General features: G+C 33.5%; 1 protein-coding gene across 1 annotated transcript; it reads left to right on the top strand.

Moving 5' to 3' along the window:
• Positions 1-707: 707 nt before the first annotated feature.
• si:ch211-79k12.1 lies at positions 708-27,755 on the top strand. The gene is made up of 7 exons (NM_001083848.2): positions 708-796; positions 5,475-5,596; positions 8,989-9,199; positions 13,912-14,066; positions 19,271-19,415; positions 23,827-23,965; positions 27,011-27,755. The coding sequence occupies exons 1-7, from the start codon at positions 739-741 to the stop codon at positions 27,096-27,098; spliced, it is 918 nt and encodes a 305-aa protein (NP_001077317.2). The 5' UTR covers positions 708-738; the 3' UTR covers positions 27,099-27,755.

Genomic DNA, 27,755 nt, shown 5'->3' with positions numbered 1-27,755 from the left:
TTGGGTTTAAATAATCCCTCAAACAAAATGAGAATAATCGCATCAGCACATTTACGTAGGCTGTTGTCAGAAATGTACTGTAGGCTAGGCCTATTCGTATACGAATTAGCAGTTGAATACGAATTAACCACTAAAAAATAACGAGAATTGCCTGGATCACAAAAAAAAAAAAAAAAACTAAAGGACGAAGTAGGATCTGCTTTGTTAGTTGTTTCAGGAGGAAAATATTGCACTGCCCTGTTGGACCTGAGATTCGTGGTTGGCTAATTATAGCCTTATAACTTTAACGAATATCAGCAAATATAGACCTGAAGGGAGATTCAGAATTGTATCACTTAAAAAAACAACAACTAACTTCTACGGAGTTTAATCAGGGCGCCAAGAAAACAGCAACACTCAAGAACGGTTCCCTCGCACCCTCTGAACTGAGACTGTGCTAGAAACAGGTGATGCATCACCTTCATTTGCATAAGGAGCCTTTTGTAATAATGACATATTTCGCTGTCTTGTAGAAGCACTGTAAATTTTAACGTGATACAAAACAAATGCATTTGCTACATTATAACAACTTTGTTAGAAAGCAAAAAAGAAGAAAGAGTAGCTTTGGAGGATAAACAAATCTTATAACGTTCTCAGTGGACAGAAGCTCCGCCTTTTCCTCTGCTCACATATATTGTGTTTACAAACTTTCATTTTGTCAGAGGTCGTTTTCAAACACAGACGTCAAGATCCTTCAAAATGAGAGGCTTTATTCTCCTCGCAGTCCTGGCGATCACCTTTCTACAAAGATCCACCGGTAAATAACATTTTGTTTATGTCTTACCATTATTCACAAAACCATTATTTAATGTCTTCCACCTTTGTAAGAGTCCGGCAAGAGTGGACTTTTTACAGTTTTAAAAAGTTTGTGTTGGTATTCTGTTGTTGGCTTCAGCTTAAATTAATAAAACTCACATACTCCTACACCCCAAAAATCTAAACGTTCAGAATTGCACACCTCTTAACGGAATTATTATTAATTAAATGTATTCTTCATGGGTAATCCAGGGATATTTTTGCAGTTAATCGAAAGTGAACATCTCTATTTTACAGAGTTATAACAGGCTTACAAGCAACATTTAAGCCCCAAAATATGATTTGCAGTGTATTGTATGTATATATAAAATATTCAGACATTACAGGTGATCACAGGTAGGCTAGGTAAAAAAGAAAAATACCAGGAATTTGCCACTTTATCTACAACACCATCCTGACCCAACCAGTTTGACAGCATTTGAGGACAGGTGTATTTGTTTGAAAGCACATTCATTACTGTTTAATAATAGTTGTTCCATTAACATAACACGTAAGATGATGGGGAATAAAAGCGTAGCTACATTTCTGTAGGATATTTACAGTATTTGCTTAGGACTAGGAGGCACATCTGATAGCATGCAAATTGCCTTCTGTGTTTCTGTTTGTTCTTTTTATATACATGCAAATAAAGCAGCAGACCAGAAAGCTAAGACAGAATAAACAATAATGTGACAACTTTTCACTCTACTGTGCATGTTAAAAAAAAGAAAAGAAAAATTAGACAGATATGCTGTACAGTAGAGACCAAAATCATATTGAGTCTAGGAAACGTAATGTATTGTCAGCTCGGAAATCTAACGTTCCGTATTACTTTTCAAAACTTGTTTAAATTATGGGATTTGTGTGTTTTTGTAGTCTATTTTTATAGCCTGTGTCAACTCTGCAAATGCATGGGAAGAAAACAATCTTAATGAGAAATCTGTTGGGAAATGGCTGCTAAGCAAATACAAAGGAGAATCAGTGAAATATTAATACAAACTAGATGTAGCTATGCTGGGCAAAGGTGGCCTAAACCCTTTATCACACACTCTAAAGAAATTGTGCATACATTTTTCATGGTTAACATTTTTTCCTTATAACACTCTGAGTAACTTTTGCAGGTTTTTGTATTAAAATATCTGTTAAAAGGGTGGTGACTGGTAATTAAGCAATTAATTATTTCGTGATAGTTACCGCACCTAACGACGACACTGTTCAGATGTTGTACTTCAAAACATTTGTTCTCAAACCACTGTTGTGTGTGGTACAAGGTTCTTACACATCTCATTCTGTTCTGTTTTGATTTTATATTTGCCAGTTGTAGGCTGTGAAGTAACCAAAATCATTTACAGTAGTGATATGGAACTGAAATGTGCTTATTAGGGCTGCACAATATATCATTTCGGCATTGATATCGCAATGTGCACATACGTAATAGTCACATCGCAAAGATATGCAATGTCCAGTCTGAATTAAAGTTGACCAGGAGCTACAGAATTGTAGTTATTCGCTGTATTTATATGTAATGTACATGATTTATGCAAAAAAACAACAACAACAACAGTTCTTACTTTGAATTTTTCTCTTGTTTCTAGTTCAAATATCTACATTTCAAAGCAAAAACAAGATTATTTCACTTATCCCACTGGCAGAAAACTTCTTTAAAACTTTTAATTTTCACCTATTTCTTCTGACGGTGAAAACTGAATAATATTTTTTACTTCGTCTAAGTTTTTTTTGTTTGATATTTGGACTAGAAACAAGACTAAACAACGTAAGAATATAATTTTTTGCATTGTGATAATTAAATTTTTTTACCTGAAAAATGTTAGACACCCAGAAAGCCGTCAAATACAGCTATTTAAACTATCTTCTGAACTTGTATTCATTTTCCAATATTTATTGCAGAAAAATAAAATATCCCAATATCAGATTTTTCCAGTATCATGCAGTCCTAGAGCTAATGATCTGCCTGGAAGTACTTTTAACTGTCCGTTTATCTGAAAATAACTGAACATGTCAAATCAGAATAAAACATTCAGTAGTCTTGTAGTATAATATGAAATATGAAATATATAATATAAACAGAAACAAAAGCAGCTTAACCAAATGCAACAGTGACAATTCATAAACCCTTTACATTGTGTGCAGTATCCAATGTTTCATTTGTTATGATGCAAAGAAACATGTTTATGAGCAATGCACATGAGAATGGCTGCTACTCAAAATTGGGAGAACCAATGAAATATTAATTACTGATTATGTTGTACTCACTGTATATTTTATTTCCTGAGAGGATTTAGTTTTTTCTGTGCATTTGTTTACAGAGTAAAATCAAACTCACATTCTGTAATAAACTGCAGGTTTATTTTAGTCAATTAAATACCTTTAACTGAGTTTATCTATAATATTTAAACTTTGATTTAAACTTATAGGATCATTAAAAAGAAATGAAGAATACAGACATCTCAGTTTTTATTAAATTGTATAATTTTTTATTTTTTTATATGTGCTCAATGCACACAAAAAAAAAACAAACAAAAAAAAACATAAGGAACAAAAGGAACAAAAGGAACAAAAACAGAGTCATCTATTTTTGTAAAAGAATTCTTCAGACAATGAGCAAAAGTTGCTTACGGTATCAACACACATACTGGTCACTATTTCACCTTATGAAAAATGAGACAAAAATCTTAAATTACGGTTTATGTCATCTCATATCCTAATTAGGGAACCCCGATCAGGTTTTTTGCCCTCAAGTCCGAGTCATTTTATTTTGAGTATCTATACCGAAACCCGATCTGATACATCTATGATACGTAAAAAAGAATAAAAGATAGCGAAGAAACTGATCTAGGATGTTCCTTATTTTTTTTTTTTTAATTCACCTTATTTTAACATTCAACAACTCTATTAACAAACAGAGCACTTCAGTGAGCTAGTTTGAACTATCAAGTAATAAATAACATAAATTCTTCACTTTTGAACATTAGTGCAACAGTAAATATTAAAAAATTCTAATATAAAAAACAAATAGCACCTTAACTTAAAATACCCGGCAGGGTATCCCAAGTTTACATGCAAAAGATATAGCCGTTTTTACAGTAATTTGCTGTAATCATTCTACCTGCCGTAATTTCACAATAAAATTATGAATACAACATATTACTGTGAATTTTACAATTAAATACTGTGAAGCAATACTAATGTAATTTACTGTGAAAAATTACTGTAACTTGTTGTAAAAACCTGGAATTTTTTTTTACAGTGCAATGTTGTCGTCTTCAAGTTTATAATACCCCCAGACCACAAACTCGCGTTTTCCGCTTCAAGCTGTGTCCGTGTTCTACTTTGCCAGCATTTAACCAATAGCATCTCTGAAACAAAGTGATGTCATGCCGCATGCCTTGCTGTTTCTGTGTGAAGTCAAAAAAGAGGTCTAACTCTGTGCCACCGCAAAACTATAGATGTGCTAAAAATAGAGCCCTGATCGGGAGGTAACGACGATTCTGATCGAGTCTGGAACCGCATGATCGAGCCCGATTTCTGATCACGTGATCGGATCTGGACATCCCTAATCCTAACAATGACATATATATCTCAATGTAGTACCACTTCTGTAAATTCAATCAGTTAATAGTTGTATTGACCTCATGTAAAGGACTATTTTAAGGTATATACTGTACTCAGAAATGTACTCATTCATATGTGATCATATTTCTCTTTTTATTTAGAACCAGAAGGCAAATATTTGATTGAAAATGTTAAAATATAAATAAAATATTAATTAACTACGAAAAACTTTTTAAAAACCAATTATAATAGGTGCAACATAAAAAGTAAAAAATATTACTAAAAAAATTAAGATTGCAACTCTGTCACAGTGCTGTTTTTTGATGTTTTTGTGTGCAAACTCACAATGGTGTGTAATATTTCACACGCATAAATTATGAAAATTATTATCATACACAGGGTATTTTGTATCACCACTAAATAAAGGATAGAGCATAATATGAAATAAAAGACTTCCTATTCTGTCTATACAATATATGTCATATAGCCTATGAAATATTCCACCTTAATAATAGAAGCTGTTACTTTATCCCTTTAACTGCCTCACTAAGAAAAACATTTTTTGGATTGCTTTTCTTAACTCCTAATGTCTCTAGTTAACACAGTCATGCATTTTTCTTCAACACATCCCATAATTTCTAAAATATCAGCCTCTACCAAATGGTTGATATGTTGGTTTATGGTAAAAGTACCAGAATTAATACATATAAAAAATCTAAAAAATATGAATTGTTAGACCAATTTATTTAAAAAATATATTCAAAATAAAACTTCTTTGAATACTAAATCATCTTTATCTTTTAAAGTATGCCATAAAATATTTGAAATTTTTATTTAACATGTTTTCTTGGTTTTTTATTTTACAATAAAGTCTAAATCAAATGTAGCAGTGCAACAGGATTATGTTTGTTTGATTTTTGTTTGGAAACCAACAATACTGTGTAGTAAACCATTATTTAAAGCAGTCATTATTTAAAACAGTCAAAATATGGTCAACCATTTGGTAGAGTAGGCAGTTAAAAGGTTATTCAATTGCATTAGTAATATTTTGTTTTGTTATTTTCTAGCTTTGTTGGAGGTTAAAGGCCCATCGGAGCCGATTCTGGAAGGCCAGGATGTGACATTGGAGTGTGTGGATACAGAATCAGAGCTGAACATGAGCATGGTGCACTTTGAGAGGTTCTCCAAGGTAAGGTCACCAACACAATAGCAAGGAAATATCAGTCACGCAACACGCTTTGACGTGCGTCTGTCTGTAAATGTCAAGAAAACAGCAGATTGAAACCAAAGTGACACATTGTTTTCATGGGAAATGAGAACGATTTGGATTGTCTGCCCACGTCCTCCGCAGCCGTTCTGATCGCTGTATAAACAGAAAGTGAGAGATCTAAAATTACAAACGTACCTGTCAGGGACGCTTACTCTCAAACATCAACAGCGCTGCTCTCATGATGGCGTAAACAAGGTTTCAGGGCGAGCGAGCATAAAGAACAATAACTTTATTTTGCATTTATTTGTCTGGAGATCAAGACGGCGAGTGGTATTTAAGCAGCAGGAGGCGGTGTGTGTTTTAGTGCGCTTCTGAGGGCTGTTATTCTGGGTTTAATTAGTATCTGGCAGTGAGGGGCCTTTGGAGGATTCACAACATCTGCTGCTTCTGTCAGTGTACAGTCTGTTTGTCACCTTTTTCCAGCTATCTGACGCATTCAAGCTAAAAAAGAAGGCTTTCCGTATCAGCAGTCATGAAGACAGATGTTTTGTTTTGCAAACTCTCGTTAACCTGTGTTAGTCAGACCCCAAGTGCCGCTGCCCCGAAGAGTCTGCTCTCCTCCGAGTGTAACATATTTAATCAAATTTGTCTACTGTTCTTTTCATCGGCAAGATGGTTTTAAGCCTCTGAAATATCACTATGATCAACATTTCTAATGAAAAATCTGCTGTACACTGTTTGCCACATTCCTCCTCTTGTCGGATCGATAGTTTGTACTTGTTTTTAGCAAGTAAAAAGCCTCTTAGTGTAATTGATTTTTCCTTTAGGTTGTGGTACATGTGTTTTCTGCTTATAATTATTATTTTTTACTGATTTTTATGAAGTAACTTTCATATTGTTAGTAATTTTGAAATGAAGCAGCTTTGGTACTGTTGAAAAAATGAGAACCCAAACTAGGAGACTCGACAATTTCTGACGGTATGATAGCCTTGGATAAAATTATCACGGTTTACAGTATCACAGTATTTTGATTACTTCTCTAAAATAAGTTCTTTTTAAATGTCTGGCATAAAAAAACAAAAAAAAATTTCTAACATGAACATTATATTTTAATTTAGAAAACATTTTTAATATTTTAGAAAGGTAAAGATGTCAGGCTACAGTAAATAATTCAAATACATTATTGACTTCTGCTGTTTTCATTAGTTTCAATAACACAGAGTTGTTTACTAAACATAAAAAAAAAACTTACATATACCTGAGGAACAGTATAACAGTAAATTTTAGCAGTTTTAAAACCTTGACTTTTCCATACTATGGCAAACCTTGAAACCGGTTATCGTCCCATGCCTACTCGACAAGCAGAATTTTTTATTGAGTGTTGGTTGTTCTGCAGTCAAATAGCATCTTCAAGAAGTCCACTAGTCTGCAAGAGCTTACATTAGTCTCCTACAGTCTAAAATGAGTCTGGTTTGAGACAGAGTTGTCCTGTCTATATTATGTTTTTAGGAGGGGGCAGTGGCTAAATGTGGAGATGGCTAACAAAGCATGCAAATAAGTAGATAGGTGAAAGAACCTGCACAGCCACTGGTATATACTGATATATATGTTTATATATATATCACTGTTAATTTTTAACTAGATTATATAAATGTGTATTTCCATAGTACATTGTCTGTACATTGTCTGATATATTTCTTAAAATAATATTTTTGTCACCAAACTTATTTAAAAAATTGAAAGATAATACAATTACATTCATGCAAAATATTGCAAAAAAAGAAAAAACATAACCTAAAAACTTTTAACTAAATTTTTAATTTTTGTTTGCTTCTTTTGATTTTTTCTCCTTTTAAAATTTGTATTCAATATTTTTCTATAATATATAAATTTGGGTGTACTAGTTTTTGGACCATTATTATAAGTTAATTTGTTAGATAAGCTCCAGATTTGCCTTCAGTACTGACTAATCTAATGTACATGCACAAATATATTTTATAGCTTCCTATTAAAAATATGAATTTAAAAGAGATTTGTGAGAGGTGTACTTATATATGCTGAAGGATCAAGACCTTTTTTGCATACAATGTGGAAAAAATGTAAATAAACAAAGAAAAAAAGAGGTGTCAACATGACCCACACGTTGCTAAAAAGAAGGTCACACAGTGGCGCAGTGGGTAGCACAATCACCTTACAGCCAGATGGTTAAGGGTTTGAGCCTCGGCTGGGTCAGTTGGTATTTTTGTGTGGAGTTTGCATGTTGCGGTTTACCCCACAAGTCCAAAGACATCTGTTGGAAGGGTATCGGCTGTGTAAAACTTACTGTATGCTGGATAAGTTGGTGGTTAATTCCGTTGTGGCAACCGCAAATTAATAAAGGGACTAAGCCAAAAAGAAAATGAATGAATAAATGAATTAAAACGTTATAGGAATTAGCAGCCAGAATAAAACAACTAAATTCACCTAAACAAACTAAATTCAACTAAACAAACAAACAAATACAATATTCACAATACACAACACTGTAAAAAATCAATTAGCTTAATTTGCTTAAAGTGAGTAAAACCATTACCTTAAAATTGTTAAGTAAATGAACGATGTGCATAATTGTACAAATTAAGTTAACATAATAGTTGCAGTTATTCCAAATGACAAGTTACAACGGGTTTACTCACATTTTCAAGTGGTCGACTTATCTCTCAAGACAACAGGTTTAATCACTTCTAAAAAACGAATTGTTTTTTACAATGTAATAACAGATATACATATTTTATTTGTTTTATATATTATATTTTATAAAAACAACAACAACAAAAAAAAAAAACCTAAAAACTTGTCAACATGACTCATAAGTAGGCCTACATGGAAATGGAATCTGTGTGCACAGAAATCTGCTGATTTTTAGCCCATCATTGAGTCTATTTATTTGCTTATGTAAATTTATATTTTTTCAGGTTGTAAATACTCATATGATTTATTTACAATACAGTTTGCAAAGTATTTTTTCTGTCTTTCAGTAGATATATTATATGAGAAACTTGCTTTGTTTACCAAATAAGTGGATCTTTTAGTTTTAGTTTCAATACTCCCAAGACCATTCCAAATAAATCTGGAGATTTTTACAAACTTGATTTTAAAAAGTAGACTCTGTCTAGCCCTGCTCATAAGTTCTTAAAATATTATTTATGTAGATTTCTTTTTTCTGAAAGTAAAATATTTAAGACTTTACTTTGCCGTAAAATATTTGACATATATTTCAAAGAATCTACAGTTAAAAAAAGGAGACTAAAAAAAGCAATAAAAACTAAATGAAACAAACAAAAAAATAATAATACATAATTCTGAATTAAAAGAATTCTCTTCCCCAACAGTACATGAAGAAGTGGTATCGGCTGGAAACAGACCAGCAGTTTTTCTACCGCCGCTGTTTTCTGTATGACGTGGATGTGAGACGGGAGGAAGGCAAACTTTTCGTCTTCATCGCCAGCATGCAGTCCTGGTCCGAGGGTCCATACCGCTGCATCACCGAGGACAACTCCACAGCAAAAAACACCTCGGATCCGCTCACCGTCCCCATCCACTGTGAGTATGAGTGCAAATGAGTTGTCATGCAAATCCCGTTCACTGCTCCAACCATAAATTGATCTGTACGTGTCAAGATTGTCCAGGTGCTTTAATCTTTCCATCGTTGCCCATGAAGCAAGTTGCATCTGACATTTCATCTGGAGGAGGTTTTATATTTGGAATTTAAAGATTAGATCACAAATAAAACTCTTTATCACCCACGATGACAAAATCGATGTTGATATTGATTGGAGGCTTTGCAATGGGCCAGGATAAGCTGACAGTGGTGATGAATTGGAAAAAGCTGAATGGGGAAAATAACTGATATACAGAGATGTTCAATATGTATAGCTGAAATGCAGACGTGATGGACTTAATGAACTATAGTCAAGCTGGGCTTCAAGTACTATAATCATTGGCAATAAATCATGACAGTCACCAACAAGTTATGTAACAGTTTCAAAGTTTAGAGTAGGTCAGATTGTTAAATGATTTTGAAAGTTTCTTTTGCTCACCAAGGCTGTATTAATTTGCTTAAAATAAAACAGAATTGTCAAATATTATATTTTAACAAATTTTATTTTTCTATTTTCTACATTTTACAGTGCAATTTTCAGCATTTTACTACAGTCTTCAAAACTCCATTATCGATTAGAAATCATTCTAATATGCTGATTTAAGGCTCAGTTTATTAGTTACTATTATGATCATACAAGTTGCTGCCTAATGTTTTTTCATATTTATTTATTTTTTAAATATGGCCATTTAGAGCATTGTGCTATGTTTTATGCAATTGAGCATTTTATAAAACAACACCAGAAAGGAGGCAGGTTTTCATACATGTTTACATCTGTTAGATCACACTTCACACCAGATGAATAAGATCTAGCCCTGGATGCCAGATCCTTTCAAAAATGTCTGTTTCTCTGGATATTGTTATGTTTAGGATGTTTAAGTGGGATGCTGTAACATTTAGGTGAGACAGGTGTAATGTGTGTGACAGATCAAGGATGAAGCAGGGATCAATTCTTTGTTTAAGCTTTTTTTACTCAACAGTTGAAACAATATGTAACAATAATAAATGGAAAAAAGATTTATAATTATTATCTTTAAACAGAAACAATGAGTGTAAGCCAAATTAAAGTAATTAACCAAACAAAACAATCCTAAAGTCTGAACTAGGTGACAAAAAATAATAATACAAATAAAACCGAGATTTTCGGTGTACACGACACCCGGACTAAACTAATTAAACTACAAAACTGAAAATAACAAACAAAACATCCATCTAAACTAAAACAAACCACATAAGCTCAGTTTAGAATGACACAACAACCATAACTTTAAGTTACTTAAAGCCAACGAAGTTCAACAAGCAAACCACAGTAAACTGAAATAATAAATCACTAAACAGCCGAAGCATAGCACAAACAAATTGCGTGGAGCACAAATGGTACGCTGAGGCAGAGCGCACAACACACATGGGTCTGTCGGGGCTTTAAATCCTTGCGGCTCGTCCGGGGATTGGTGGAATCGACACAACTTCATAATGATGATGGACAGATGGTAAACCAATAAGAAACCTAAGGGTTAAGCGAAGAGGAGGGTGAAAAAAAAAATTACACAAAGAAAGAAATTTAGCAACAAACATAACAATATCCAGACAACAAGCCAGCGGAGCCGCCCAATACCCAAACCTTTCAACCACTTTTCAGCTGAATTAACAGTCTCATATCAATATAGGGGTTACTGAGAAAGCTAGAGAGGAGCAAAAGCAGGAGATGAAGTAATGATGATAAAGAAGGAAACGAGTTTATTGAATAATCTTAGTTGCGTATGATTCAATGCTCAGACACCAACAAGTGTTATTATACACTGTACAAAATGCCAGTTTCCACACAATCTCTTCATGTCATCCCTATGGAAATTAAGTTAAATTAATGGCTTTTACAATTTTAGGTTGATTGAACATAAAAAACCTCAAGAATTGTATTGTTTCAGCTTATTTTAAATAAGTCATTTAAACAAGCAGCAGAACTTTTTTTGAGTGTACCACAAGCAACAGCAATGGAAAATTACTGCTTCACAATATTTTTCAGAGACAATACAAACCTTGAAATTCTCTTATCTCTTACTCTTGAAAAAAAGTGTTGCTTTGATTCTAATTTCATAAGATTATAACAATATGGAAAAATAAAATAATAATGCAGTAATAATTATGGGAAAATAGTAATAATAAAATATAAATTCATAATCAAATGATAATTAAATATAATCAAATCATTAACTAATAATCTATGATCATACACAAATAAATGTACAGGAACTGTCACCTGGGCAGTACCTTTTCAGAAGGTACTTTTTAGGTACATTTGGGCAATAATACTGTTTGCACCGTTGAGGTAGTGGTAGTGGACTCATCGGGTACACATTTGTTCCTTTTGAAAAGGTACTGCCCCAGTGACAGCTCCTGTACCTTTATTTCTGAGAGTGTATGATTTAAATAAAATAATTAAATGAAGACTAAATTAATATAAACAAATGAAAATAAAACAACACACATGAATGGTTGTTTTCTTGAAACTACACAGACATAGGTTTGCTACAACAATACCCAGGTCCTTTGTTAGATTCTAGTTAGATTCGAATGCAACACAAAATTGTAGTTATTTAAATTATTTCTGAAGAGCTGTTCAACACAGGAAATATATTTTTAACAGATTTTCCAACATAATAGTTTTAATGTTATGATGACATTATTTCACTTGTTATTTTGCAAGATATTAGTATTCAGCCTAAAGTTCAATTTAAAGTTTTAACTAAATCATTATGTTTACTTGGCAAGTGGGGTAATTACATATAATGATTTTATTCCAGCCAAACTAAAATAAGTGATTTTATTCAAAAGAAAGAAATATTATAGGAAATACTGTTAAAAAAAATCCCTTTCTCTGTTAAATAGGTATTGGGGAAATATTTTAAATATTAACTTTATATATATTTATATATTTTATAAATAAATATATAATTAAATATATTTATATATTTAGTTGAAACCAGAAGTTTACATTCACTGTAAAAAAAGGCACATAACCATTTAAAAAATCAGATGTTTAGTCTAATGTGACTAAACTTTTTCTCTTTTAGGTAATTTAGGATTATCAAATTTGTTTCTGTTATGCTTAATAGCAGAATAATGAGAGAGAGATTTTTTGAAAAATTGTTTCTTGAAACTCTTCTTGAAAGTCAAGTTTACATACAATAAAATTAATATTTCTCTGAAAAAGCTCAGATGATGGTGTCAAGGTTTTGGAAGTTTCTGATTGGCTAATTGACAACATTTGAGTCAATTGGACTGTAGAATAGAAGGAAAACCTCAAACAAACTGCTTCCTTGTGTGACAACATGGGAAAATCAACGAGCCAGAAACAACAACAACATTACACTGGGAAAAAGAATAATTTTTGGAGACATGTCCTGTGTTCTGATGGAACTAAGATTGAACTGTCTGGGCATAATGGCTAGTGTTAAATTTGGAGGACAAAGGGGAAAGCTTACAAGCCTACGAACACCATCCCAATTGTGAAGTATGGGGGCGGCAGCATCATGTTGTGGGGCTGTTTTGCTGCAGGAGGGACTGGTCCACTTCACAGCATAGATGGCATCATGAAGAAAGAACATTATGTAGAAATACTGAAGCAACATCTCGAGACATCAGCCAGAAATTAAAACTTGGCCACAAATTGGTCTTCCAAACAGACCATGACCCCAAGCATACTGCCAAATTAGTTAAAATATGCTTTTAATTGTGTGGAGTGGCCATCACAAAGCCCTGATCTAAATCCTATTGAAACTTTGTGGGCAGAGTTAAAAAAGCTTGTGCGAGCAAGACAGCCTTCAAATCTGACTCAGTTACAGCAATTCTGTCAGGAGGAATGGGCCACAATTCCTTCAAACTATTGTGAGAAGCTTGTGGAAGGATACCCAAAACATTTGACCAAAGTTATACAGTTTAATGCATAGCTTAAAAAAACAAACAAATAAAATGTATGTAAACTTTCGACTGTCTAGAAATTAATAAAAATTCTCAAAAAAAAGTTCTCTCATTATTCTGGTATTTAGCAAATGTAAATCATCTAGGTAATCCTAACAAAACTAAAATAGTAAACACTTAGTATGATTTACCAATAGACATTTAAAAAAAAAAATTGTTATGTTCCTTTTTTTAGAATGTATGTAAACTTCATGTATATATATATATATATATATATATATATATATATATATATATATATATATATATATATATATATATATATATATATATATATATATATATATATATATATATTTATATATATATATATACCATGTGATGTCATTGGCCCGTGAAGATTTCTTGCTTGTTATCAAACTATTTCGTAACTGTAACAAGAGGCAATTCAATCATAACTTTATGTCAAAACAGCTATCATAACATTATTTATCAATATGTGTCTCTTTTTGGATTCTCTGAAGCTATAGAAATTAATTATGTAAAACAGGAAATGCATAGGGACCATTGTTTTTGTTTACATCCCTCGAAATGGTCTATATAGCTTTATATGTGTGTCTGTATTGAGAAAACCTGAATTTCCATGTCCTACTTCCTTGTGTTTATGCTATGCAAATATATCCAGGCAGGGAAGCTGTTTTGACTAATCCTTTTATCCTCGTATGTTCTCTGGCAGATATGCGGGAGGTGGCAGTGCACAGGGCCGGTTTAGGATACTTAACACGCTATTTCAACTCAGTGCAGGACCTCCGAGTGCGATTAGGAGACGATGTGGAGCTGGAATGCTCTACTTCAGCCTCCGAGGAACCTGAGTACTTCTGGGCCAAAAAGGTGACAGATTTAATATGTAATACTCATGCTTTCCTTTTTTTTGCCTTCTTATTTTTTATTCCCTCACAGCCATTTACTTGGTTTCTGTTTGCTGTATTGGGATTGCAGGTGCCTGTTTTTTATGCAACGGACATCTCAAAGATTTCTTAATGAACCACTGGAGTGAAAATAAGCTTATTCGCTCAGGTCTGGGGGAAAAAAAAGTTGTGAAAGTTATCAACTCATTAGTTAGAACAGGGAATGTGCAATGAACAGATCTACATTAAGCAGTCTCTTGAGGCGATGTCTCGTCTACACCACACTTATCAGTTCTGTTTCTCTATTTTTATGTTTATTTATGAGCTTTGTGCAACCACTTTCCAAGATTGCAGCCAAATGTGAGCATAAATTAGCTTTAGTGAGAAAATTATACTCACCAGTGGCTAGTTACTTCCTGGTGAGTGTGTTTTTTTTTAATGTAATGGTTTAGTAAAAGTAAATTTGCAAAAAATTATCATCGGGCCCTCAGTGATTAGCTATTCAAAGAAGTGTGTCGTGTGTCAAGACAGATGTTTGCTTAAGAAAACATCTGTCTTTACTCGTGCATCTTCTGTCTCTGTGGAACATTTGTTAACATTTGTTTATTTAGGATGTCAAGATGTTCTATATTTTCGCCATGTGGCAACATGAAATTTTTTACATATTGAGCCACCAAAATAAATATATATATATATATATATATATATATATATATATATATATATATATATATATATATATATATATATATATATATATATATATATATATATATATATATATATATAAATCCTAATTTGTGACAGAGTAATGTTTGTTTAAGCAGCACGTTTATTCCATTTTACATATTGTAGATAAACTTAAAAAAAAAAACTGTTTATATAGATGCTTGAAAAAACTAAAAACAACTAAAAAAGGTGTCAGGCCAATGGTTGGCAATGTAGCTTAATAAAAATCACTATACAGATCTGCACACATACTCTAAGATCCTGTATAACAGCATTGTTGTTTTTGCTATGAAGTACAGACACATGCCCGTAGAACGGAACACATAATACAAATGCGTAAAATAAAGAAACATTTTTGTAGCAAATTTACATGGACATGGTGATGGTATCACTTCCAAAACTTGCACTTTGAAAACTGCTTTTTAATGTTTGCATTTCCAGACCCCCAAAATGTCAATGTTGTGTAAATTAACAGCCAAAGAGCATTAAAACACGTTTCACTTAAAACGCTGTTTTGGAAATGTGTATTAAAGCATTTTTTAACTAATAAAAAAATGTAAACCAAGAATCACAGTTAATAAAACATTTTATATTATGAATCCATACATTCCATCAATTATTATAGTAAATCTATCTATCTATCTATCTAGATAGATAGATAGATAGATAGATAGATAGATAGATAGATAGATAGATAGATAGATAGATAGATAGATAGATAGATAGATAGATAGATAGATAGATAGATCGATAGATCGATTGATTGATTGCATCACGCAGTTGATGTAGATTTGTCAGCTGCACATGCATGATTCTAATCTTCCGTTCCAACATATCTGAAAGGTGCACTGTTGGATTGAGAACTGGTGACTGTGGAGGCCATTTGAGTACAGTGAACTAATTTTCAAGTTAAAAAAAGAACAGTCTGAGATGATTCGTGCTTTATGACATGGCCCGTTATCCTGCTGGAAGTAGCCATCAGAAGATGGCTACACTGGGGTCATAATGGGATGGACATGGTCAGCAACAATACTCAGATAGGCTGTGGCGTTGACACGATGCTCAACTGTTAGTAATGGGCCCAAAGTGTGCCAAGAAAATATCCCCCACACCATTACACCACCACCACCAGCCTAAACTGTTGATACAAGGCATTATGGATCCATGCTTTTATGTTGTTGATGCCAAATTCTGACCCTACCATCTGAGCGTCGCAGCTGAAATCTAGACTCATAACAACGGATTTTCCAATCTTCTATTGTCCAAATTTCATGAGCCTGTGCAAATTGTAGCTTCAGTTTCCTGTACTTAGCCAATTGGATGGTACTCGATGTGGTCTTCTGCTGCTCTAGCCTATTCGCCTCAAGGTTACACATGTTATGCGTTCAGAGATGCTCTTCTGCATACATTGCATGTAACAAGTTCTTATTTGAATAACTGTTGCCATTTTCCTCAGACCTCTGGGATCAACAAGGCATTTGCACTCGCAGAACTGCCGCTCACTAGATATCTTCTCTTTTTCAGACTATTCTCTGTAAACCCTAGAGATGGTTGCGCATGAAAATCCCAGTAGATCAGCAGATACTGAAATACTCATACCAGCATGTCTGGCACCAACAACCATGTCACATTCAAAGTCACTTAAATCACCTTGAGTTATCTTTGTTACTTGAAGTAACTTAGCCTACTTTGAAATAAATTCTAACTAATATTAAAAAACAAAGACATATAAAACATAAAAGTTGTCTTTTAAAATATAAAAGTTGCCTTTCTCAGTTGTTAATTAAAGTTAAATAAAAGAAATAATACAACTACATCCAAAATAAAAAAAAAAACACACAACCAAAGAACTAAATCTTTAATTAAAACCAAAAAAACAAATTTAAACTAATGATTAAAAACAACATAATCAATACTAAAACAACTCAAGGCTATTCCAGATTGCTATTGCAGTAAAACCGGTAAAACTCCATGCAGGTCAGACAGGTTCATTTAGGTTCTGTGCATAACTACTGAACATAAAAATCTTGACACTCACACATGCGCTGCGATTTCTACAACGTGTTCTTTTTCATAAACACAACATTAAAAAAATTCCGCCTAAATGTCATTGTGTGGGTGATGAATGACCACACAATGTGATGAGATGGAAGTGCAGAATGACTCAGTCATGTTATTTAGAATGTCAGACTATCCCCAGCCACATGTTATCAATTCTATGACAGTAAAAAAACCTTGCTTTAAACATATACAGTATAACAATGATAAACTGTTGCTTAGGCAGCTTGGCTTCAGATATACACAACTTGAAACTGTGGCTTGACTGAGTAAAAAGCAAATTCTTCAAACCAGAAAAACAAGTTTCATTTAAATGTTTGGAACACAGTCTGATGCAAAGCTTCTACCTGTTCATTGTGCTTCACGTCTTGGGTTCTGCAGAAGGAAACAGGAAGATGTTCAAAGCCAGCGGATTAGATTAAACAATGGTGCATTTGGCCAGAACTCGGCTTGACTGGGAATCCTCTTAATTCACTTCCATTGAAATTGAAATGGACTTTGTTGGCAGGCTGCAGAAAGACCTCCAGTGCCAAATACATTTGTATGGTTATGATGTTCTCTCTGGGTTTTTTTTCTTCACACTGGCAGTTGTTTCCTTCAATTGTATGGTGTTATGATTGATTTTTACTCTTTCATACTCCGTAACATTATTTTACAGGTCAAAAGTTTGGGATGAGTACGATTTTCAAATGGTTTTATTTATATGAAGCCTCTAGCTGCAATTATTGATCAAAAATACAATAAAAACTGAAAAACTATACAAATATTTTTAAGATTAAAAATAATCTTATTATTGAATGTAGTGTAAACTTTCTTGACTTATTTCTTTGATTTAAAGCAGAATTTTCAGAATCATTACTTCAGTTTTACATGATCCTTCAGCAACAATTCTATTATTATTATTATTATTATTAATAATAATAATAATAATATTATCAGTGTTTAAAATGTTTGGTCTGCTTCATATTTTTGTGGTACTTTACATTCATATGTTTTATTAATCAAGGACACAATACATTTTTCAATATTAAAATTGAAGTCCTTAATGTAATATTACTTTATTTAATTTCAAACTAATGATGTTATTTTGAGGTTTTCTTTTCAGTGAAGAATCCTAAAAAGTAAAATGTGTCACATTCTCTACTTGGGTTACCGGTATGATGACAGTATAGTGATACTAAATCTCCAAAATACTGTCGTTGCCACTGCTGTTTGTAAACGATAGTGTCATCATTAATGGTCTATCTACAATAATGTTGCATGTGGAAAAGTCACTAAAACGCTCACACGTTTGTGCAACAAACAATTTTATTTGAATAGGCTGTGGAGCCTTTTAAGTTTGCAAATCTGTAGAATTCACACCTTTCATGGTAGCCTATTGCACGTTTTCTGACACTTTAGTTTGAATCTGAATCAGTTCATTTCTGTTCCTGTCAATATGGTTTAGTAGCTACCACAACCGCAACAATCTTTTAAAAAGAAAAACTCACAAAGTAAAGTTTTTAATTACTTTCGATTCTTATCTGATAAGGCTGAAAAAAAAAACAATAGATGAAAAGCTCAAAATAGCAACAGGAAATGTTGAAAGAGATTTTGACCGCTTCATATAGCCTAATATTCTTGAAATAATGCTTTTTTTGTAACTAATTTTATTTGGTATAATTTGTATCTTTATTTTTGCGTGTTTTATTGTTGGTCAGTTATCTACAAAATAAACAAAAGGAATGAATACATTTTAGGTAAAGTAACCTGCAAATAATATTTTTGTTCAATTATAAGGAAATTAGGAATTCAATTCAAGTAGGCCCATTATAACATTTTAAAATATAGTATTTCTGACAGTTTTCTTTATTTCATAGGTTTGAGTTATGAATTACAGTATCGCATTACTACTTGGTATCATGATACTTTAGCTGGTACAGTATCGTAACATTAATTAATGGTATTGTGCCAACCTTAGTTTCTACAAAACAATGATGATGCAGTACCAATAATAACTTATCATTATAGATCTGGAAAATTAGCGTATTAGTATGAATTCTAAAGGATCATGTGACACGGAAGTATGAAACATGACATTGCATTTAAAACTACATTCATTAAGAAATGTTTTAAATATACTGTGTTTTTTTAGTCAAATCAATGCACATTGTTTGACCAAAGTATAACAGGGATTCTTGGGGAAATAAATGTTGGTTTTGCATTTAAATCCATTATTCTATCTGATTTTTTTTATGAAAAGTAAAAAAATATATACAAAAGAAAGTGGGGAATTCACTCTCTTACACGGTTCCCTTCCAAAGAATGATTACTTCTGCCTTATCTTTCTCACGTCATATCTGTCATGTACTGTAGCTTCTTCTTATTTTCACTTTTCTGTAACTTCTGTTTTCTCTGAAGGGGGAAGACTGGCTCTTGCCCTCCAATAAGCTGAAGCTGGATAAGGTGAAGGACGATGACAGTGGGAGATACACCTGTTCTGCTCAGTCACCCACTGTACGATCCCTCATGAAGAAACGTACCATCAGCATCACTGTTCTAAAAGGTTAGAGCTGCCAGAAGGAGATGATAATGTCTGACGTACAGTAAACAGCTTATATATACACTTGAGATGTGCCACTTGAAATTTTATTGTTAAATGAGCAGTTTTCTAAGATTTATATGTTTAGTTTCAGTAATTTCACTTTTATAGCGATGAATCGGTTCTTAGAAGTTAGTATTCATAGTATTCATTTTTTTTATGTTAGCCTTATTCCAAAATGGATTAAATTAATTTATTTGCTCACAATTCTACCCACAATGCCCCATAATGACACTGTGAAAAAAAAAAGATTTTTTGATTTGTTGCACATTTAATAAAAATAAAAAAAACTGAAAAATCACATGTACATAAGTATTCACAGCCTTTGCTGTGAAGCTCTAAATTGAGCTCAGATACATTCGGTTTCCACTGATCATTCTTGAGATGTTTCAGCAGCTAAATTGGAGTTCACCTGTGGTAAATTCAGTTGATTGGACATGATTTGAAAAGGCATACACCTGTCCCAGTGTTGACGGTGCATGTCAAAGCACAAACCAAGCATGAAGACAAAGGAATTGTCTGAAGACCTTCGAGACAGGATTATTTTGAGGCACAAGGCTGAGGAATGTTACAGAAAAATTTCCAGATACTAAATACTAAATACTTTCCGGATGCACTGTATATATAATGTAAATATGTGTACACACACACACACACACACACACACACACACACACACACACACACACACACACACACACACACACACACACACACATACATATTTTGGTGGTGATCATGATTAATTGTTTGACAGCACTAGTTATTATACACAGTATGTTCATAGTGCCTTTTTAATCTATTTGTCTCCATTAACTTTCATAATATGCTTCTTTCTTAAAAAGACTAGATAAAAAGGTAATTTCTAAATGATACCCCATGGCCAGGATAGTATCTATGGTATGACTGCACATAAACTACATCTGACAGTTGTGAGGATTATAGCTCTAAAAGCTTATATCTAGATATATTTATTGGTAGAGCACTTTTCGAAATCCATGTCGTTTCAGCAGCTTCATATATGTATAATTGTGCCTCAGGGCCTATTTCTTTTCAGTGATCCAATAACAAATGGATTAAATGCGTTTCCAGCTGTAACTATGAAAGAGTTCAAATGCGAATGAGCTCAAAACATTTAAAGCATGTTTACATTTGTATTATCCACTTGTAATTATGAAAGCCGGTTTAAAACCTGGTGTAATTAGGGGTTTAATGTCTTAAAATTAGGCAGAGAACAATAACCGGTTTCAAGGTTTACCACAGTTTGGAAAAGTAACAGTTTTAAAACTTTTGAAAACGATATATGTACTTTTTTGTAATATGTTTTCAAAGACTAATTTATTAATTTTTAGCGCAACAGTATCGCCAACAGTTAAGGACCATCCACATTAAAAGCTACTTGTCGGCCCATGATTTAGCAAATCTTTGAAAAACAAAGGACCTGACCTAGTCTAGAGGATCTGGACTAGACCTGACCAGTGCAGTTGCTTATTTTTATCCAAAGAAAAGAATATATGTAGATTTTCAAAGATTCCTTCTTAAGTTGTTAAGACATCTGTTTTTGATGCTTATTGATATAGCAGAAATAATCAATGATTTAGTTTAATTATTTAGACTGATATATATATATATAGCCATGTTTACTGTTCCAAAAATATTTCAAATGTTTCTTAAAAAAAAAAATTGTGATTAATGGAAAAAAAGAAAAAGACATTTGAAAAAAACATATTTTAGAGCAGTAATTCCAATACTGTGAAGCAGTGATATATTTATCCAAGTTATCATACCATCACTATAAAAATGTCCAGTAGATTCAAAGTGTAAAAATTATGTAATTAAATTGATGTAAGCTTAAAGTCAATAAAGAACAAGTGATTGCATTTGGATTTGATCTTATATGAAGACTATAAAGTCAATTACTTTATTTGCTCTATTATGCACTAGTGAATCATTCACAATAAGACCCAAATTAAGAAAGTTAATAGGATTGGATTTAATATTGACAGTTCCCCATAATTAGGCCTGCCCAAGTCTGAACAACTAATACCAAAATATTGAGTTTTTATCCTAAATCTATATTTCCAATGAACATTTGTATCATCTCATTTGTGGTTAGAAGTATAGTTAGTATTTGAAGTATAGTTAGACATTTAGATTTAAATAGATAATGCACTTGAAGCAAGTTACTGTATCTATGTATTTCATTCCATACACATTAAAATCCATCAGAAGGCCACAAAGAAGCTTATCTTGAAATGTGTTTGCAATGTATACAAAAAGGGTTACTTGTTAGTTATTTTTAGGAATCAAACATTTGTAATTAAATAATTTTAGCTATTATTATTTTAAAAAATAATTTATATATTTATTTTCCTGTCTCTGTGGTCTTTAATACGTTGGGAAGACCAATTGACAATTAAGATTTCATCTGGAAAGATTGGGTATTCTGAGTTTGAATCCCAGCTCACATATCTTTTCCAAACCCATTCTCTCTCTTTCTCTCTCTCTTTTCAACTATGCTTCCTTTGGCTAACTACTGTCCTATAAAAATAAAGTCAAAACACAAAAAATAAATCTTTAAAAAATTAAATAAAATTTGAATCAACGAACACAGATTTGCCTTAAACAGAACTGACAGTAATTCACCTGTATCTTTGAGTTAAACCACTCAGAAATTGTATTGTTATTTTGTGGAATAGATATGGTACTTCCGATGCGTCATTATACAGATTTGGAACGCAAATTATTGCAAACTGGATTTTTCAACTAATTGCAGTACAAACAAATATATTAAAATGTTATTTAATTTGAAAAAAAAAAAATTCTTTGGATATGTGTTATTTGTTAATGATATAGTGAAAATTGACTGATTTAACATGTGTGGCGTTCACATTCAATGGCATGTGAACACTGAGGAAGTTCCTGTTTACTGAAACATGTTGAATTTTAACATGTGCCGAACACTTTTTTTGCACATTGTACAAATAAAATAAGATTGCTAGTATCTCGGCAAGTAATCCTTTTTATGTACACTGCAAATACAATTCAATATGAGCTTCTGCTTTTGCCTTCTGATAGATTATATTATTACCATGAAATGGATATAGTTCCATGAATGGAACTAAGCGCAGGTTTTTTTCAGTTTTGTATTCCATACATATTCACATTAAATATTATAGTAAAGTTTGTTCAAAGAATTAAAGCACAGTTTAAACATGTGTACTGTATAACAGTAAAACCCTGGCATGACATAACAAAGCAACCTGCAAAACCATACATCAAAAAATTGCAAATCAGTCCTTATAGATACTTTGTTTGTTGTGAACAACAATCTGACGTTATCTGACATTTCGAATTAGCAGAAGTTATTGCTCCACCAATTATGTCATCCAAAATATCCAAAATTATGTGACGTCAATAACTACAATTCTAACCGATGTGGTTGAAATGATGTTTGGGAAACAACCCTAGTGACCGACTAGTTCCTCCAACAATAAATAATGCTGCGATAATCACATGCTTTCCAGAGATCATGAAATTTCTGGAGTATCGTGAAATGTTGATGGATGTTGCATTTTGGGTGGAAATGAAAATCAGGTTGATGTCAGAACCCAGAAATGTCCAACGTCAGACAGACTTTGCATGTTGGTTACTTTTCAATGCAACCTGTTGTGTGGACGTTACCACTTTGACGTCTATCAGAGGTTGGATTTTGGTTGCCATACCTGAAGAATAAATGTATTTGACGTTTAAGATGATGGCGTGGCGTTGTATTTTGGTCAGTTTCCAACACAAACTAATATCAACCAAATATCAACGTCATTTCATGTCGTTATTGGACATCAAAATACCATTGTCCTTAGCATGTGACCTTCATGTTAACCTTATATTAACGTCTTATGATGTTGTGTGTCTGCTGGGAAGGTTAGGCAGTTTTTAGCTTCATTTTCGTCAATCTTAGCTTCAATCTCAAACGCAGTCACCATACTGTACCTGTTATATAAAGCAAACACATGAGTACAACATGAATAGATAATTCACATCAGATCATTTTTCTTAGAAAGTCTGAGGTGCATTATTTATTGTTGTTTTCATGGTGACTATTAAAGTGATGCAAAATGATATTAAGGCTAAAACCATCTAAATGTTGTTGTTATTTTGACATTATCCTAATATTTTATATTTTTTATAATATAAGCAGTTTTTAGTTAATGAAAGTCTGGGAATAAATTATATTTGGTTTAAAGTAGGAACTCTGTAATCAGTAAGTTATGTGGTTGTTTAAGTTCTTGGGGAGTATTTTTTATTCTGTTATTTATTTTGGTAGCAAGACAACTTGACATGTATAATATGTAATCTTGTCTTTGTCTCATAGAGGACGCAGCATGGTATGAGTCAACCATTGGTCGCATTGTTCTGGTGGTTTGTCCTGGATTTGTCCTTCTGGCGGTTGCGGTAGCCATGACAACTTTCCTCTGCCACAGATCTAAGCAGAGGCAGAGCAAGGGTCCCATGTAAGTATTTTAAACTCCCCTTGTCATGTTTTCTGGAAATGTCTGCAGTGATTCCTGTTGGCGTTTGACCTCAAGCCCTGTCGAGTGTGTTACTGTGAGCATCAGTCGATGCACATTCTCCCTCTGTGTCTTCTCAGTTCCTCAAAGCTGTCCAGGCACACTAGTTTATGTGCAAATAACTGGCTCGCTATTCGCACCACTCCCCCAGGCCCAAACCTTTTCCTATTCTGCCCGATAAAACACTCTGTTGTATAACACTCACTCTGTCGTCCTTTCAGTGATAACTGTTCCCAGAACAAAAGAAACCCGTCTAACAGAGTAGCTTACATTAAACTGCTTGTTAGTTTCTTTTCAAATGGAGGAACATGTTAGCATAGCAATAATATTTCAGAGCAGAGAACATCTTTTTTATGAATCCACTCTGCTTGCTGATCTCAATGTTCTCCTTTGTGATGCTGTTTTGACAATGTGTGAAGTAAGCAATAGGTACAAGGTTCTGGCTTGATAAATGTTGCTTTAATGAAAGCACACTTTAGTTAAAAACATAGTTTTTAACCAAACATTAAAATATACACGCTATTTTTTCACACTGAGGTGGTTCCAAAGCTTTATTCTGCTGAACCACAAGAAGATATTTAGAAGAAACAAGGTGTCTGCAGGGTTTTAAAAAGTATTAAAAGTTGATAATCAATAATGAGAAAATTAAGGCCCTTAAAAGGTATTAAAAAGTCTCATTTTAACAAGGTCTTACATTTTGTTCAAGCAATGTCCAAGTTGTTTGTCTCCAAAAAAAAAAAAAAATTAAATTTTCCATATTAACATTAACCACGGCGTGCTTGATCCACACAATTGGTTCAGGCTGTTGCACGTCTGGCCAAGCTCCTCTGTCCGGGTGATGTGACGAAATTTGCGACAAACGCAGGAAGGTGTTGTGATGCTCTCCACATGTTGCGAAACCATAGAGTGAAACAGACAGCAAAATGGGAAGATTTAAGTTTGCGTACTCCTGGTTTGAGAAAGACGAGTTTAAACAGTGGCTAAAGCCTGTTGCTGAAAAATACTGTGTAATTTATAAAAGATTTTTTTACAACCGCGAAGAAGCTTTGTTTCTTGTGAGTTTATCTAAGTTCTGTTGCATGGTTGTGCTCCATTGACTACTTCAACGATGAGGTAGTGATGGGTCGTTCATAATCGATTTGTTTATTTGAACGAATCTTCAATATGACTCGGGAACTACGAGTCCTCTAAGGGAGTGATTTGTTCATCCGCACGTGCGCACATTTGTGCAGGTTAATTTCGTTAATTTCAAGTCTTCATTACATTGGCAGAAGCCAATCATATGCGTTTAGAGCTGGAAAAAGAATTGATCCGTTCACCTCTCGAGTCCTCGATCGGGTCTGAGTCACTCGTTCCTCAAGGGCCAATCATATGCGTTTAGAGCCGGAAAAAGAATTGACCCGCTCACCTCTCGAGTCCTCTATCGGGTCTGAGTCACTCGTTCCTCACGGACCAATCATACGCATTTAGAGCCGGAAAAAGAATTGAACCGTTCATCTCTCGAGTCCTCGGGTATGAGTCATTCTGTCATGCGATGAACGAACGATCATGGCTCCTATCGGCTTAGACTGTGCATTGATTAAGATTATATGTGACTGTCAGTGTAACGTGAATGAACCCCTGACATTTGAAGACATGAAGAGGTGAGCTGTGCAAAGAAACAAAAACGCATTCATAGACAATAGAGCAGGAAAACATTAGATTATTATTTTCTCCTTCGTATATTCTATTTATAATTTTTTTGTCGTGCAATCAACCTTTTGGGCTTGTTGTAGATGTGTTTGAAAGCCATTCGTAACATTTTAATAATATTTTGGCCAATTGAACCAAATGAACAAAATGACTCGAAAAAAGATTCGTTCATCTTGATGAAAGAGACTCAAATATCCGAGTCAATAAAATGATCCCTGCATATACCCTCAGAAAGCTGAAAACTGGTAGCAAGTAGCTGTTTCCATTCAATGATGCAAGTCAATGATAAAACTGAAATGTCACATAAAACGTTGGCGAATAAAGCACCGTTTCCATCAAGTGAGTCAAAAAACCCGCCCCAAATCATCACTAACTGTTAAATCGCCATTAGACATCAAAAACAAAATATGAACTTACTGCAGTAGGAGACACTGTGGGCCTTGTTTTTCTGACATATCTTTTTTGGCTCTTTCAATTGAAGAACAACATTCAGACAATTTGGAAAAAGTCAAGGGTGGCTAGATGACAGAATTCCAAAATAAAAGTAACAAGCGAGGGCTGACATCGAGCTAGAAATATCTAGATGGTTACATACAGTTATACAGTAATTGAGATGTTTATTCAAGAAATTCATCACAAAAGGTGAAAGTACTGAGAACTACTGCTCCTGAATGAACCACTAAGTGAATTGGTTGAATGAATGATCACTCTGCCCAATACCTTAATATAGAGCCCATTCTGATGGGACAGCAATATGTAATTGTCCAAAAACCACAGTGGACTTTTTTTAAGTGCACACATTTAATCTTATAATTGTGCGTTTTTCAACAAAGACATACTGACAGTGCATATTTTTAATGTCTCTTTCATGTGACAATGCTTTTCAGGACATTTCAGTGTCCAAAATCACATCTATCTGAAGCTAGATTTGAATTTGAACTTAAATCATAAGCATTAAAATGTATGTTCTAAATATTATGAATGAAATTCCTATGTATTACCTCACATCATGTTATTATCACATGACCTGTCGGCGTCAGTCGCATCTCTTTATTAAATAAATGGATACATCCTCTCCCACTGCCTCCTTGGGTAGTAAAATGTCCATTGAATGCACGCTTTATGGCAAGTGTGTGATTTTGGATGCAGTGGGAGTCTCTGTTAGTGAGCTGATGAGTGCAAATGTGTAGTGATGATGTGCCTCAAGGAACAGGCTTGGGAAATATGTCCATAAAGCACCTTATTCTGGCCGATAAAACACTCACTTTGTCATATTTTCCTCTCTCATCCTCTCAGTGATGACCGTTCCCAGAAGAAACCCATCTACAGGTCCAGCGTGGAGTCTCTACCCTCCACTCTTTCTGACAAGCAGCCGCTGGTGTAAAGAGTGAGATTGATGGAGGACTGGAGAGGAGAGAAAAGAAGACAAGAGGAAAAAGATGAGGCTGTATTGGCTATTCAGAGTAGAAGGGAGTTAATGAGAGTGTTGCACATAGATTTTGTTATGCTCTCGGGTCTTTATTCAGATATGTAATTAGAAGACTGTCTATGGGGGGAATCGAAAAAAGTATATATACAAAGACAGGACAAATGGTGGTTTTATCCAAAGTCCTTTCCAGCATGGATGGCAGCAGTGCTTTTCAACAAAAGGTGTGCAATTTTCTCTGTATTGATTCAACAATCCTGCAAAATTGAGAAATGCTGAAAAGATGTTTTTGCGAGGTGACATTGAACGCTCCTTTCTTCCCACCAGTCTTGGGGTTGGTGTATTTCTTCAAAGCGATTAAGATTTCTTTTTAGGAAAACCAGCGTCTGCGAGCTGCACTATCGTTTAGTCAGATGAATAAATTTGGTGGGTATTGCTTTACATAAGTACATAAATGTTCCGCTTCACTTGAAAGACAGTAGATAAGATCCAAACCAACACTGAACCAATTACTCTTGAAGCACTTTCAAACTCTTGCACTTTTTACACAAGTTTGATTATTTTTTTTCTCTGTATCTTTGAATTTAAAGCTATTAAAATCATTTTACAACATAA

Source organism: Danio rerio, chromosome 16, assembly GCF_049306965.1.
Source record: "Danio rerio strain Tuebingen ecotype United States chromosome 16, GRCz12tu, whole genome shotgun sequence".
Lineage (NCBI taxonomy): Eukaryota > Metazoa > Chordata > Actinopteri > Cypriniformes > Danionidae > Danio > Danio rerio.
Note: the sequence above shows the minus strand (reverse complement) of the source record. Positions and strands in the feature narration are given on the sequence as shown.

Excerpts from the sequence above, each read along its gene's own strand:
- si:ch211-79k12.1 (NM_001083848.2), top strand. The coding sequence starts at position 739 with ATGAGAGGCTTTATTCTCCTCGCAGTCCTGGCGATCACCTTTCTACAA. Across the intron at positions 9,200-13,911 it reads GCTCACCGTCCCCATCCACT|ATATGCGGGAGGTGGCAGTG; the intron begins GTGAGTATGAGT and ends GTTCTCTGGCAG. Across the intron at positions 19,416-23,826 it reads CAGCATCACTGTTCTAAAAG|AGGACGCAGCATGGTATGAG; the intron begins GTTAGAGCTGCC and ends TTTGTCTCATAG.